Source organism: Elgaria multicarinata, chromosome 3 (genome assembly GCF_023053635.1).
Source record: "Elgaria multicarinata webbii isolate HBS135686 ecotype San Diego chromosome 3, rElgMul1.1.pri, whole genome shotgun sequence".
NCBI lineage: Eukaryota > Metazoa > Chordata > Lepidosauria > Squamata > Anguidae > Elgaria > Elgaria multicarinata.
The window spans coordinates 174108876-174122383 of NC_086173.1; the positions used below are offsets into that span (position 1 = coordinate 174108876).

Consider the following 13508-nt stretch of genomic DNA (forward strand, 5'->3'; position numbering starts at 1 on the left):
GTAATGAAGGAGCTAGCGGAAGAACTCTCAGAACCAGAGTCTATTATCTTTGCGAAATCATGGAAGACAGGTGAGGGGCCGTATGTCTGGAGGAGGGTAACGTTGTCCCTTCTTCAAACAGGGCAAAAAGGAGGAACCTGGGAAAAGACAGGCCAGTCAGTCTGACATCCATCCCTGGGAAAATTCTGGAGCAGATTCTAAAGAAGTTAATCTGTAAGCACCCTGAAAACAATGCAATAATTACTAGAAGCCAACAGGGATTTGTCAAGAACAATTGGATAACCTCCCTTGTGAACTGTGGGAATGCTGTGGATGTCATATATCTTGACTTCAGCAAAGCTTTTGACAAAGTGCCCCAGGATATTCCGATAAACAAAAGAGCTAAAAGTGGGCTAGATGGAACAACTATTAGATGGATACATAGTTGGCCACAGACTCAGACTCAAAGAATGCTTATCAACAGTACCTTCTCAATCTGAGGGGAGGTAAGGAGTGGGGTACCGCAGGGATCAGTCCTGGGCCCAGTGCTCTTCAACATTTTTATTAAATGTTGAAGAAGGTGCAGGGAACGCTTATCAAGTTTGCAGATGACACAAAATTCTTTGATGCAGCTTAAGGCTGCTGCTCTGAGCAAAGCTCTTCTCGCACTCAAAGCATTTATAGGGCTTCTCCCCAGTGTGAATTGTTTGATGCCGCTTAAGGCTGCTGCTTTCAGAAAAGCTCTTCCCGCACTCAAAGCATTCATGGGGCTTCTCCCCAGTGTGAGTTCTTTTATGCTGCTTAAGTTTGCTGCTTTCAGAAAAGCTCTTCCCGCACTCTAAGCATTTATAGGGCTTCTCCCCAGTGTGAATTCTTTGATGCCGCTTAAGGCTGGTGCTCTGAGCAAAGCTCTTCCCGCACTCTAAGCATTTATAGGGCTTCTCCCCAGTGTGAATTGTTTGATGCCGCTTAAGGCTGATGCTGTCAGCAAAGCTCTTCCCGCATTCTAAGCATTTATAGGGCTTCTCCCCAGTGTGAATTCTTTGATGCCGCTTAAGTTTGCTGCTGTCAGCAAAGCTCTTCCCGCACTCAAAGCATTTATAGGGCTTCTCCCCAGTGTGAGTTCTTTTACGCTGCTTAAGTTTGCTGCTGTCAGCAAAGCTCTTCCCGCACTCAAAGCATTTATAGGGCTCCTCCCCAGTGTGAATTCTTTGATGCTGCTTAAGGCTGGTGCTCTGAGCAAAGCTCTTCCCGCACTCAAAGCATTTATAGGGCTTCTCCCCAGTGTGAATTCTTTGATGCAGCATAAGTGTTTCTCTGCGAGCAAAGCTCTTCCCGCACTCAAAGCATTTATAGGGCTTCTCCCCAGTGTGATTTCTTTGATGCTGCTTAAGTTGTGTCCTCTGAGCAAAGGTCTTCCCACACTCTAAGCATTTATAGGGCTTCTCCCCAGTGTGAATTCTTTGATGCAGTAATAGTGTGTCTCTGCGAGCAAAGCTCTTCCCGCACTCAAAGCATTTATAGGGCTTCTCCCCAGTGTGAATTACTTGATGCTGCTTAAGCTGTGTCCTCTGAGCAAAGGTCTTCCCACATTCTAAGCATTTATAGGGCTTCTCCCCAGTGTGAATTTTATGATGCTCCTTAAGGCTTGAGCATTGAGTAAAGCTCTTTCCGCACTCTAAGCATTTATAGGGCTTCTCCCCAGTGTGAATTCTTTGATGCTGCTTAAGGCTGATGCTGTGAGCAAAGCTCTTCCCGCACTCTAAGCATTTATTGGGCTTCTCCCCAGTGTGAATTGTTTGATGCCGCTTAAGGCTGATGCTGCGAGCAAAGCTCTTCCCGCATTCTAAGCATTTATAGGGCTTCTCCCCAGTGTGAATTCTTTGATGCAGCTTAAGCTGTGTCCTCTGAGCAAAGCTCTTCCCACACTCAAAGCATTTATTGGGCTTCTCCCCAGTGTGAATTATTTGATGCAGCTTAAGGCTGATGCTGCGAGCAAAGCTCTTCCCGCACTCTAAGCATTTATAGGGCTTCTCCCCAGTGTGAATTCTTTGATGCAGCATAAGTGTTTCTCTGCGAGGAAAGCTCTTCCCGCATTCTAAGCATTTATAGGGCTTCTCCCCAGTGTGAATTCTTTGATGCAGCATAAGTGTTTCTCTGCGAGCAAAGCTCTTCCCACACTCAAAGCATTTATAGGGCTTCTCCCCAGTGTGAATTCTTTTATGCAAGTTAAGTTGTGAGTGGAAAGTGAATGGTTTTTCACACACTAGGCATTGAACGTTAGAATGAATCTTCTGAGTTTTACTCTGTTTCTTCCTTTTACGAATGTTCTTTTTATTTGGTGCTTCTAGTATTGGAGTTTCACAGACGTATGATCCTTCCAAAGAAATAGATTCATTTTCCCTCTTCTCTTCAGTTTCAGTTTTCCTTCTCTGGTGTAGGCCATTTTTCTTGCTCTCCCTGTGATCACCTGCAAGTATAAACACAGAAATCATCTTGAAATCTTGGAACAAAACAAATGGTTGCTGATTTGATTCACAGGAATAAAAAAAAATCGTTGGTGAGGCAGATCCTTCCAAACACATTAAATATCCCGACGATCAATAGAACTGAGAACTAGACTGCCATACAATGCTTTCATTTATATGGAGTAACTCAAATAAAGTAGTTGGGAGAATAAATGAACAACATAAAATACTGTAAAAATAAAATACACTTAAAATCTGCCATTGTCTCCTAGCTGATCATTTAACTGGGAACAGGAAAGTGGGAATTCAACCCTAATGGATATTTTCAATGGCTAGTTAAATCTTAAAATGAAAAGCAAGCTTTCCAGAGCTGTCTTCTGAAAAGGCTTAACTCTCCTCTCCTCCATGGAGACCATTAAGATAATATCTGTAACATCTTCAATATGATGCAGATGCAATTATAGCAGCAAAGTCAGATGGATTGGCAGCCATCTCTGCCACAGAGCAAGTCCATCAATGGGCTTTTCTCAACGTTTTGTCAGGTCTTCGGAGTCAATGACGTTTGTATTCTGCACTGACACAAAGAAAGAAGAGCTGAAATTCCACCTTCCAGGATCTGGCAAAGAGGCAGAGAGGGAGCCTTACCCAGAGGAATCCCATTCCTTACCCAGAGAGGCCAGGATCCCACGATTCTCCGCCATGACTTCTTTGTGCAGAGTCCTCTGGCCTGGATCCAGCAGAGCCCACTCCTCCTCCGAGAAATGCACGGCCACCTCCTCAAAGGTCACCAGACCCTGAAAGAAGAAGAAGAAGAAATGATGCTCTCTTTAAGCATTATGTAGCAATCCATGAAGACAAGGATGGTGAGGTCCTCTTTCTGAATGCCAAAGCACTGCGAGTGACATTCAAGGCCTTCCTAGCAGCCATCTTCCTTGATGGGCTTTCGGAAGCAGGCTAAAAATTTTTTGTTCAAGCAGGCCTTTGGAGAATAATCCAGCCCTCCATCTTTGTTAATGTCTTATAATTTTGTTGTGTATTTTTAATTGTTTATGGTTTTGTTTCCCTCCCCCCCCATGTATATTTTAAACTTTGTAAGGCCGCCTTGAGGCCCAGCATTGGCAAAAGGCGGGATACAAATAAATATAATAATAATAATAAGAGCAAAGGCTAAAGGGGCAGGTTCTTCCAGGACCAAAGAGATGTGCAGGAGACGGAGGCCCCCAGGACTCCCCTACCTGCCCAGGCTGTGCAGAAACCGCTTCCGCTCCACCACCAAGCCAACGAGGTCCAGAAGGAGCCCCCAGGATCAGTTCACTTCCCCTGCAGGTTGTTTTGCTCCCTGTGAGGAAGGTAAAGAAGGTGAGAAGGTAAGTTCACATTCTTAACTATTCCCATTTTCATTGTTTATTTTCAGTGTTTATTTATTTATTGCATTTGTTTACCATACCATAGCCGAAGCACTTAAAAACAATATCCAAATATTTAAAACTGCGAAAACATACAATATACACATACATATAAAACTACTATAACAAATTTTAAAACTATGACCCTATAAAAACAGACCCAGGCTAATTAATTACATATTACTAATTACATATTGCTAATTACATATTGCTTGACCTGGCACTGAAAAGATAACAATGTCGGTGCCATGTGAACCAAATTGGGGAGATTGTTCCACAGTTGGGGGGGGCACCACAGAGAAGGCCTCTCCTTTGTTGTCGTCCTCTGATCTTCCCTCTGAGTAGGTGCCTGGAGGAGGACCTTAGTTGGTGAGTGTGTAAGACCGGGCCACAGTGGGTCTGATACCCTCGAACCACGTTACTAAACAACATTTCCTTTTTGAGTATCTCCCCCAGCAAAATCAGGCTCAAGGAGAACATTAAGACAGCTCATGCACTTCAGGCATAATTGAGGGAGGGAGACCATGGGGAAATACGTGCACTAATCCTTACCCAGTGAGGAGGGTCCTCCGTCCCCCTCCTGCAAGATCCACCTGTCCAGCGGCCTCTGTGTGATGCCCGGTGGAGCCTTCTCTGCCTCAGGGATATCTGTGGGTGCTCTGGCCAAAATCCCCTCGACCTGAAGCAGGAGGGAGGATTCCAGGCAGAGAAGAGCGATTAGAGAAGGAAAGAAACGGCTCAGGTCAAGCCAAGGGCAGCGTTTCCCAATCGCTTTGCCCTTCAGGTCTCATTCTAAAGTTGATCTACCATCCAAGCCACACAGCACAGGAACTTGTGTCTTTGTCAGGGGGCTGAGAGTTCAACCCTGATATCCAGCATTTTCCACTGTAAACACAGCCGTTTGGCGTCTACAAATGCTATTCCTGTTCTGTTGGGAGGACTCTCACACTGACACTCTGATCCCCTCCTTCCCCAGAACTTCACAAACCCATTCATTTCTCCTGTGATCATAAGGACGTAAGAAGAGCACAAGCAGGACATGAGTGCAACAGCAACCTCCTGCCCACGTTCCCCAGAAACCGGTGTACATATAATCATAGAGTTGGAAGGAACCTACAAGGCCAGAGTCCAATCCCCTGCTCAATGCAGGAATCCACCCTAAAGTATACCTGAAAGGTGGTTGAACAGCTGCCTCTTGAAGGCCTCTAGTGTGGGAGAGCCCACCACCTCCCTAGGTCACTGATTCCTTTGTCATACTGCTCTAACAGTCAGGAGGTTTTTCCTGATGTCCTGCTGGAATCTGGCTTCCTTTAACTTGAGCCCGTTATTCCGTGTCCTGCACTCTGGGAGGATTGAGAAGAGATCCCGGCCCTTCACTGTGTGACAACCTTTTTAATATTTTAAGAGTGCTCTCATGTCTCCTCCCAATCTTCTCTTCTCCAGGCTAAACATGCCCAGTTCTTTCAATCTCTCCTCATAGAGCTTTGTCTCCAGACCCGTGATCATCCTCATGGCCCTCCTTTGAACACGCTCCAGCTTGTCTGCATCCTTCTTGAAGTGTGGTGCCCAGAACTGGACCCAATACTCTAGATGTGGCGTAACCAGTGCTGAATAGAGGAGAACCAGTTTTTCACACAATTTGGAAGCTATACCTCTATTAATGCATCCCAGAATAGTATTTGCTTTTTTTGCAGCCACATCACACTGTTGGCTCCTATTCAGCTTGTGATCTACAACAATTCCAAGATCCTTCTCCTTTGTAGTATTGCTGAGCCAAGTATCCCCCATCTTGTAACTGCATTTGGTTTCTATTTGCTAAATGTAGAACTTGGCATTTATCCCTATTCAATTTCATCCTGTTGTTTTGAGCCCAGCGCTCCAGCCTATCAAGATCCCTTTGAAGTTTGTTTCTGTCTTCCAGGGTATTAGCTATCCCACCCAATTTTGTGTCATCTGTAAATTCGATAAGCGTTCCCTGACCTCCTCAACTAATTGAGGAGTAAGTAATCTCTGAAATTTGCTCCTGATTAGGCTGCTTTTCAAATCCTAAAACGTGTAGCAACCATACTCACGGACTGTATGCTCCCTTAAAGGGGACTGAGTGGACTGATATGATGCTTAAAACATCGTTAAGACAAACCTAATAATACTTGCTGCATAAGAATGAAAATATGTATCAAAATAATGTCAAGAAATGACAGAAAAGGAATACAACAGAGCTGTACTTTAAAATAGAAGAACAGGATTACAACCAAGGCATCCATTTACACTCTTCGTTGAGTCCTTGTGGTTGTAATGTCCTTAAGGTGAAAATCCAGAATATTTCCCTCCTTCATAGTTGATGTTCTACTCTTGTCCCATATCCTCGAATCCTTTCAATAATCCAGAATCTCAGGTCTTTGTCATCATGGCCCATATCAAGAAAATGCTTGTCCAGACGTGGCTGAAGTCTTTTGGAGCGAATGCAGCTTTTGCGATTCGTGCCATCAAGAGTCCATGTAATTTATTGTACATTGGTATGGCCACAAGAACCATCAGAACCCGCATCTGTGAGCACAAAAGCTGCATTCGCTCCAAAAGTGTAAGTTTTCTTAAACTTACTTTGTTTACAGGAGGGAGGATCCCAGACAGAGAAGGGGGAGGTGGGAAGGAAAGAAATGGGTCAGGTCAGGGCCGAGGGCAGCATTTCCCAATCGGTTTGGCTTTCAGGTCTCATTCTAAAGTTGATCTACCATCCAAGCCACACAGCACAGGAACTTGTGTCTTTGTAAGGAGGCTGAGAATTCAGCCCTGGCATAAGTACTCTCAGAACCTTTCTATATTGTCTTTGCAAAATCATGGAAGACGGGTGAGGTGTCAGATGACTAGAGTAGGGCTGACATTGTCCCTATCTTCAAAAAGGGCAAAAAGGAGGAACCTGGGAACTACAGACCAGTCAGTCTGACATCCATCCCTGGGAAAATTCTGGAGCAGATTATAAAGAAGTCAATCTGTAAACACCTTGAAATCAATGCGGTGATCACTAGAAGCCAACGTGGATTTGTCAGGAACAAGTCCTGTCAGACTAATTTGATCTCATTTTTTGATCGGGTAATCTCCCTTCTGGACTGTGGGAATGCTGTGGACGTCATATATCTTGACTTCAGCAAAGCTTTTCACGAAGTGCCCCATAATATTCTGATTAACAAACTAGTGAAAAGTTTGCTAGATGGAACAACTATTAGGTGGATCCACAGTTGGCTACAGAATCGGACTCAAAGAGTACTTATGAATGGAACCTTCTCAAACTGGGGAGAGGCAGCGAGTGGGGTGTAAAGGAAGCACGCCCCAGCCAAGCTGGCTTTTCCACTGGATTTTGCACAGATCCCCAGAACAAACGCACACAGCTCACAGTTGGAGGGTTAAGCCCAAATTTATTCAGGATAAGGGTAGGATACCCAGGATTTTTTGTGAACCGCCCAGAGAGCTTCGGCTATTGGCGGTATAAAAATGTAATAAATAAATAAATAAATAAATAAGCATTCTAAAACTTCTAACACATGCAGATACATATAAGAACCCAGACCAAGCAAACTAGAAACTAAGTTGCAATATCATACATCACCCAGCCATGAGGTCAGCCAGCTCAGAACAAAACCCCTTCTCAAAGAATACCCTTTATAGATACTTTCCTCACTCATTCCCCCCTCCCTTCGGCTCTCCCTGCGAAGATCTTTCACACCTTCCCCAGAGATGTTAATTTCGCTCAAGGCCGGTCAGCCTTGCCCCAAGCGGTTCCAGGATGTACCAGAACGCCCCCATGCAGCTGGCCGCTTATCTGTGCCGCTCCTAAAACCATAACAATAAAATAATTTAACATATTAAAACCAGCCATTCCCAGTATGAATTTACCCCTTCCTTACACCTTCCCCTTTAAGATGGCCTTTCTAGAAAAGACCACCTCAATTGTACTCTTTTATTCGTTTACACATTGACCCCTTCGGGTAGTCCTTCTTTTGTGCCCACGCAGGGGCAGGGGTTCGTCCCCCCCCTGGTACTCCCTCCTCCTCCCGACTGAAGCTTCGGGATAGCCCATCTGCCGCTACGTTCTCTTTGCCTTTGATGTGGGAGATGGTGAAATCAAAGTCTTGGAGAGCTACGCTCCAGCGCAGCAACTTCTGGTTAGTGTTTTTTACTCTCGCCAGCCAGCAGAGCGGGGAGTGATCCGTTTGAATTTGGAAGGGCCGCCCCCACAAATATGGCCGCAGCTTGTTCACGGCCCACACTATTGCCAAACACTCATTTTCAACCGTCGCCAATGCCCTCTCTCGCGGCAAATGTTTTTTATTAACGAAAGCCACGGGCCGCAGCAGCCCTTCTTCGCCTTCCTGCAGCAGCACCGCGCCTAAACCCGCCTCCGAGGCATCCGTCTGCACCACAAAGGGGCGGTCAAAATCAGGTGCCCGAAGTACAGGAGCTCGCTTGAGCTTTTCCTTCAGCCCATCAAACGCTTGCTGACACGCCGCGGTCCATGGCACCCTTACTGGCTGTCTTTTCCGACACAACTCGGTTAGAGGGGCCACCAACTGGCTAAAATTCGGGACAAACCTCCGGTAATATCCCACCAGCCCTAAAAAGGACTGGACCTGCTTCTTGGTCTTGGGGACGGGCCACTGTTGGATTGCCTCTACCTTGGCCTCCATAGGCTTCAGCGCTCCCCATCCCACTCTGTGGCCCAGATAGGTCACTTCCCCCCTCCCGAACTGGCACTTGGAGGCCTTCACGGTTAACCCGGCCTCCCGTAGCCGGCTTAACACTTGTGACAAGTGCGACAAGTGTTGTTCCCACGTCACTAAACACAGCCACATCATCCAAGTAAACGCACGAAAAAGCCCCCAGACCGTCCAGAACCCGGTCCATAAGTTTTTGGAAGCCCCCCGGTGCATTCGAGAGCCCGAACGGGAGAACCGTGAACTGGTAGTGGCCCCGGGCGGTAGAAAAAGCAGATTTCAAAACAGCATCCTCATCTAACGGCACCTGCCAGTATCCCTTGGTCAGATCTAAGGTGGAAATGAACTTGGCTTTCCCTAATGTCTCTATCAGGTCATCCGTATGAGGCATGAGGTATGCCGCCACAGTGGAAACACTGTTTAATTTTCTGAAGAGGGCCAGGACCTCTTCTCTATCCTCCCACAGTGCCAGGTACGGAATAACGGGCTCAAGTTAAATGAAGCCAGATTCCAGCTGGATATCAGGAAAATGTCTTGACTGTTAGAGCAGTACGACAATGGAATCAGTTGCCTGGTGAGGTTGTGGGCTCTCCCACACTAGAGGCCTTCAAGAGGCAGATGGACAACAAATGAGAAACTACAAAGAGCCATTCTGGATCAGAACAAGGGTCCATCTAGTCCAGCATTTTCTCCCCACTATGGTTCTTCACCTGGAGGTAGGATATAGCCATCAGGACTAGTAGCCATTCACAGCCTTCTCCCCCAGGATTTTGTCTAACCCCCATTTTAAACCATCTAAACTGGTGGCCATCACTACATCCTCTGGTAGGGAACTGCATATTTTAACCATCCAGTGTTAGCTTAACTATCCTCCAATGAGGGCCTGCTCTACACATGAAGAGCAACTATACTTGGGGATTGGACCACTGGAAATTGGGGCATCCCTTCGTTAAAGGACATGTAAAATAACGTTGAGCTAAGTATTCAGAACACAGTCCCTGTTAGTTATCAAGATGAAATGCTCTCACCTGGTCTTTGTCCTCTGCCTGACTCAGGAGGAAGCCTTCTGCCAGGGCCACCGCCTGGGAACTGGTCTCCGCTCCACATTCTCTGACCCAGCTCACCATCTCCCGGGGCAGGACAGCCAGGAACTTCTCCAGGACCACCAGGTCCAGCAGCTGAGCTTTCGTGTGCTTTTCTGGCTTCAGCCAGTGGCAGCAAAGGTGGTGGAGACAGCTGCAAACCCCTCGGGGCCCCATGGCCTCCTGGTAGTCCCTAAAGGGCTGAAGCTCCACGTTTGAGCAGGTGTTGCTCCCAGGCTGGTCCTGCTGCACTCCTCTTTCCCAGGGCTCTGCACGGCTCCCTTCCTGGATGTTGCAGGAGACGTTTTCTGGTTCAGGGCCTGCAAAGCTTTGCTCTTCCATCTTCACGCTCTTCTCCATCGCTGCTCCCACCAGGACTTGAAACAGTCTCCTGCCTTGGCTTCCAATTTCTCCTTTGAGGCAGGGACTGCGCTGTAGGAATTAAAATGGAGATTGTGAAGGAGGCACACAAGGTAGACCTGGTTAAAGTTCCCAACCCAGCCACCCCCTCCCACCGGTTCCCAGTGAAACACTGGAACTGGAGCCAGTTCACCTGAGAATAATCACACTTCACCAAGGCTTCAGGCAATTTATTAAATCAGAGTAAGGCCCTGAGCGTATGAACAATTAACAGGAGACAGGGGAGGGTGTGTGGGGGAAAACAGTCTGAAAGTTACAATGCAACTAAGAGGCCACAGCAGAAATTAAACAACTTTAAAAGAGCAATAAAAGCCACATCATGGCAAGCTGTTGATTCAGAGCCACCCAAAGAAAGACACTCAGTCGTGGCTACCTGATACCTGATGGCACGGGGGTCCCTTTGCCACCCTTCTGAACCCCGAGCAGAATGATCCTTCCCCAAATGAACAGGGACCAAAAACTAGAAACTATCTAACTGATCCCCAGAGCTAAGCCGGTGGGGTGGCCTGGCTGCACCAATCCACAAACAGCAAGCTCCCCAGGGCTCCCGGTGAGGCGAGAAGGTTCCCACCTTCAGCTGCACAGATCAACAACCCTTTGGAACGGCCTTGGGCTACCGGCTGCCTTGGGAAAACCTGGTAATGGAGCCAGATGGCTGCTTGACTGATCATTCTGCCGAAGGACGGCTGAACAACGCCCCCCACCCCCCACCCACCCCGGCCAGCTGCAAGGCCCAAGTGCCTTCCCTAATAATTTGATCTTGTAAACACCAGCCAGATTCTCTTTTTTTGGAAGGTTTATTACGAGCAGCGCTTCGCACTTATTATTATTATTATTATTTATTTATATAGCACCATCGATGTACATGGTGCTGTACAGATAACACAGTAAATAGCAAGACCCTGCCGCATAGGCTTACAATCTAATAAAGTTGTAGTAAACAATAAGGAGGGAAAGAGAATGCAAACAGGCACAGGGAAGTGTAGACAGGCACCGGGAAGGGTGAAGCTAACAGTATAGAGTCAGAACAAACTCAAAGTTTAAAAGCTATAGGGAAAAGAAAAGTTTTTAGCTGTGTTTTAAAAGCTGTGATTGAGTTGGTAGTTCTCAGGTGTTCTGGAAGAGCATTCCAGGCATGAGGGGCAGCAGAGGAAAATGGGCGAAGCCGAGCAAGGGAAGTAGAGACCCTTGGGCAGGCAAGAAGCATGGCATCAGAGGAGCGAAGAGCACGAGCGGGGCAATAGTGTGAGATGAGAGAGGAGAGATAGGCAGGAGCTAGACCGTGAAAAGCTTTGAAGGTCAACAGGAGAAGTTTATATTGGATTCTGGAATGAATTGGGAGCCAATGAAGAGATTTCAGAAGCGGAGTGACATGGTCAGAGCGGCGGGCCAGGAAGATGATCTTAGCGGCAGAGTGGTGGACAGAGACCAGCGGACTGATGTGAGATGAGGGGAGGCCAGAGAGGAGGAGGTTGCAGTAGTCCAACCGAGAGATAACCAGTGCGTGAACGAGAGTCTTGGCAGAAGAGACAGACAAAAATGGTCGAATCCTGGCAATATTATACAGGAAGAAACGACAAGATTTAGCTACTGCCTCGATATGAGGAATAAAGGAGAGCGAGGAATCAAATATAAAGCCAAGGCTACGAGTTTCCTTGACCGGAGTAAGCGTGACATCGTTGACAGTAAGAGAGAATGAGAGATGAGGAGAAGGTTTAGGAGGAAAAACAAGCAGTTCAGTTTTTGCCATATTGAGTTTCAAACGGCGATGAAGCAGCCAGGCTGAGATATCTGAAAGACATGCTGAGGTACGATCGTGGACATCAGGAGAAAGTTCCGGAGATGAGAGGTATAGTTGTGTGTCATCGGCATACAGGTGATATTGGAGGCCATGAGATTGAATAAGTTTACCCAAGGGCAGCATATATAGAGAAAACAGCAGCGGGCCAAGCACCGAGCCTTGCGGAACCCCTACTGAAAGGGGAAAGGAGGAGGACGAGCTGCCGTTAGCCGACACGCTGAAGGAGCGACCCTCTAGATAGGAGGCGAACCAGTTATAGACAGAGCCACAGAGTCCAAGGTCATGGAGGGAATCTAAGAGAAGATCGTGATCAACCGTGTCAAAGGCTGCAGTTAGATCAAGGAGAATAAGGACGGAATAATGGCCCTTAGACTTGGCAGTGAGAAGATCATTGGTGATCTTGGTAAGGGCTGTTTCAGTGGAATGCAAAGGACGGAATCCAGATTGAAAGGGATCCAGAGCAGAGTTACTAGAGAGAAAGTCAAGACAACGAGAGTAGACCACACGCTCCAGGATCTTTGAAACAAAAGGCAACAAAGAGACAGGTCAGTAGTTAGACAGAGATAGCATATCAAGATTAGGTTTCTTGAGAATAGGAGAGACTGTAGCATGTTTAAAAGCAGAAGGAAATGAACCAGAGGACAGAGAAAGATTAATAATATGAAGCAAGGAAGGGAGGATAGCAGGGATAAGATTAAGAAAGACGCGAGAAGGAATCGGATCACGAGAACAAGTGGAAGGCTTCGAAGAGCGCAGTATTGTAGACAGTTCATCAGCTGAGACCGAAGGAAACGCAGAGAAATTTGCAGGAGGAACTGACAGATGAGGAACAGGAACTGGAAGAGGAGCAGAGCTGGCCAGATCAGAGTGGATAGTTTGGATTTTAGCATTGAAAAAAGAGGTAAAGTTATTAGCAGACAGAGAGGCGGGGAGAGATGGTGGATTAGGCTTCAGAAGAGAGTTGAAGGACGCAAAGAGCCACTGAGGATGCCTAGCATTTGACTGGATCAACGTTGAGTAATACTGCTGTTTGGCCAATGAAATGGCAGAAGAGAAAGAGGAGAGTATTGACCAAAAGCTGAAAGTGCCAGCCCTTGCTCTGGTTCTACATCTCCAACAAATAGTGTCCCTTCTGTTATCAATCGTGCTGCTCTATGCGAGATGCATGCAAGAAAAAAATATTGTGCAGCCCCTGTATTTAGTAAGGATATAGAACAGCGTTCCCTATCCTGCTGTCCCAGCTTTCCTGACCATGGGACATACTGACTTGCAATGATGGGAGTTGTAGTCCAACACCTTTGGAGGGCACCAGGTTGAGGAAGGGCTGCTCTAAACAAAAAAAGAGAAGTAGGGGGCCCTAAGTTGTTCGTCATCAGTTTTCCACAACCCCACAGTCACCTCTGCATATCCTATTCTCCATCCTGTCCTCATGGTTTATATCTGCTTTGGGAGAATGAGAATTTCACTGGCACTTTCTGCCTCCTTAGGGAGGATGTGGCGTTAAAGGCTTGCGAGCCTTAATTCCCAATTTCCCTGCTTTATGGAGTTTGGTTGAAAACTGTAGAGCCTTTAATGTTGTTTTGTGAAACATAGGTTTTTTGTTTATTGAATATAAGGAAAATTATGGACTCAGCAAGCCACTA

The 13508-nt window shown here is 46.7% G+C and overlaps 1 protein-coding gene across 1 annotated transcript in view; it reads right to left on the bottom strand.

The window, feature by feature from the left end:
• Window positions 1–510: 510 nt before the first annotated feature.
• The window catches only part of LOC134396272 (zinc finger protein 850-like), a 49559-nt gene continuing 36561 nt past the window's right edge, over window positions 511–13508 (bottom strand). The window contains exon 6 of the mRNA XM_063122692.1: window positions 511–2245. Coding sequence (XP_062978762.1) covers window positions 576–2245 — 1670 coding nt within the window. The 3' untranslated portion in view covers window positions 511–575. The remainder of the gene's footprint in view (window positions 2246–13508) is intronic.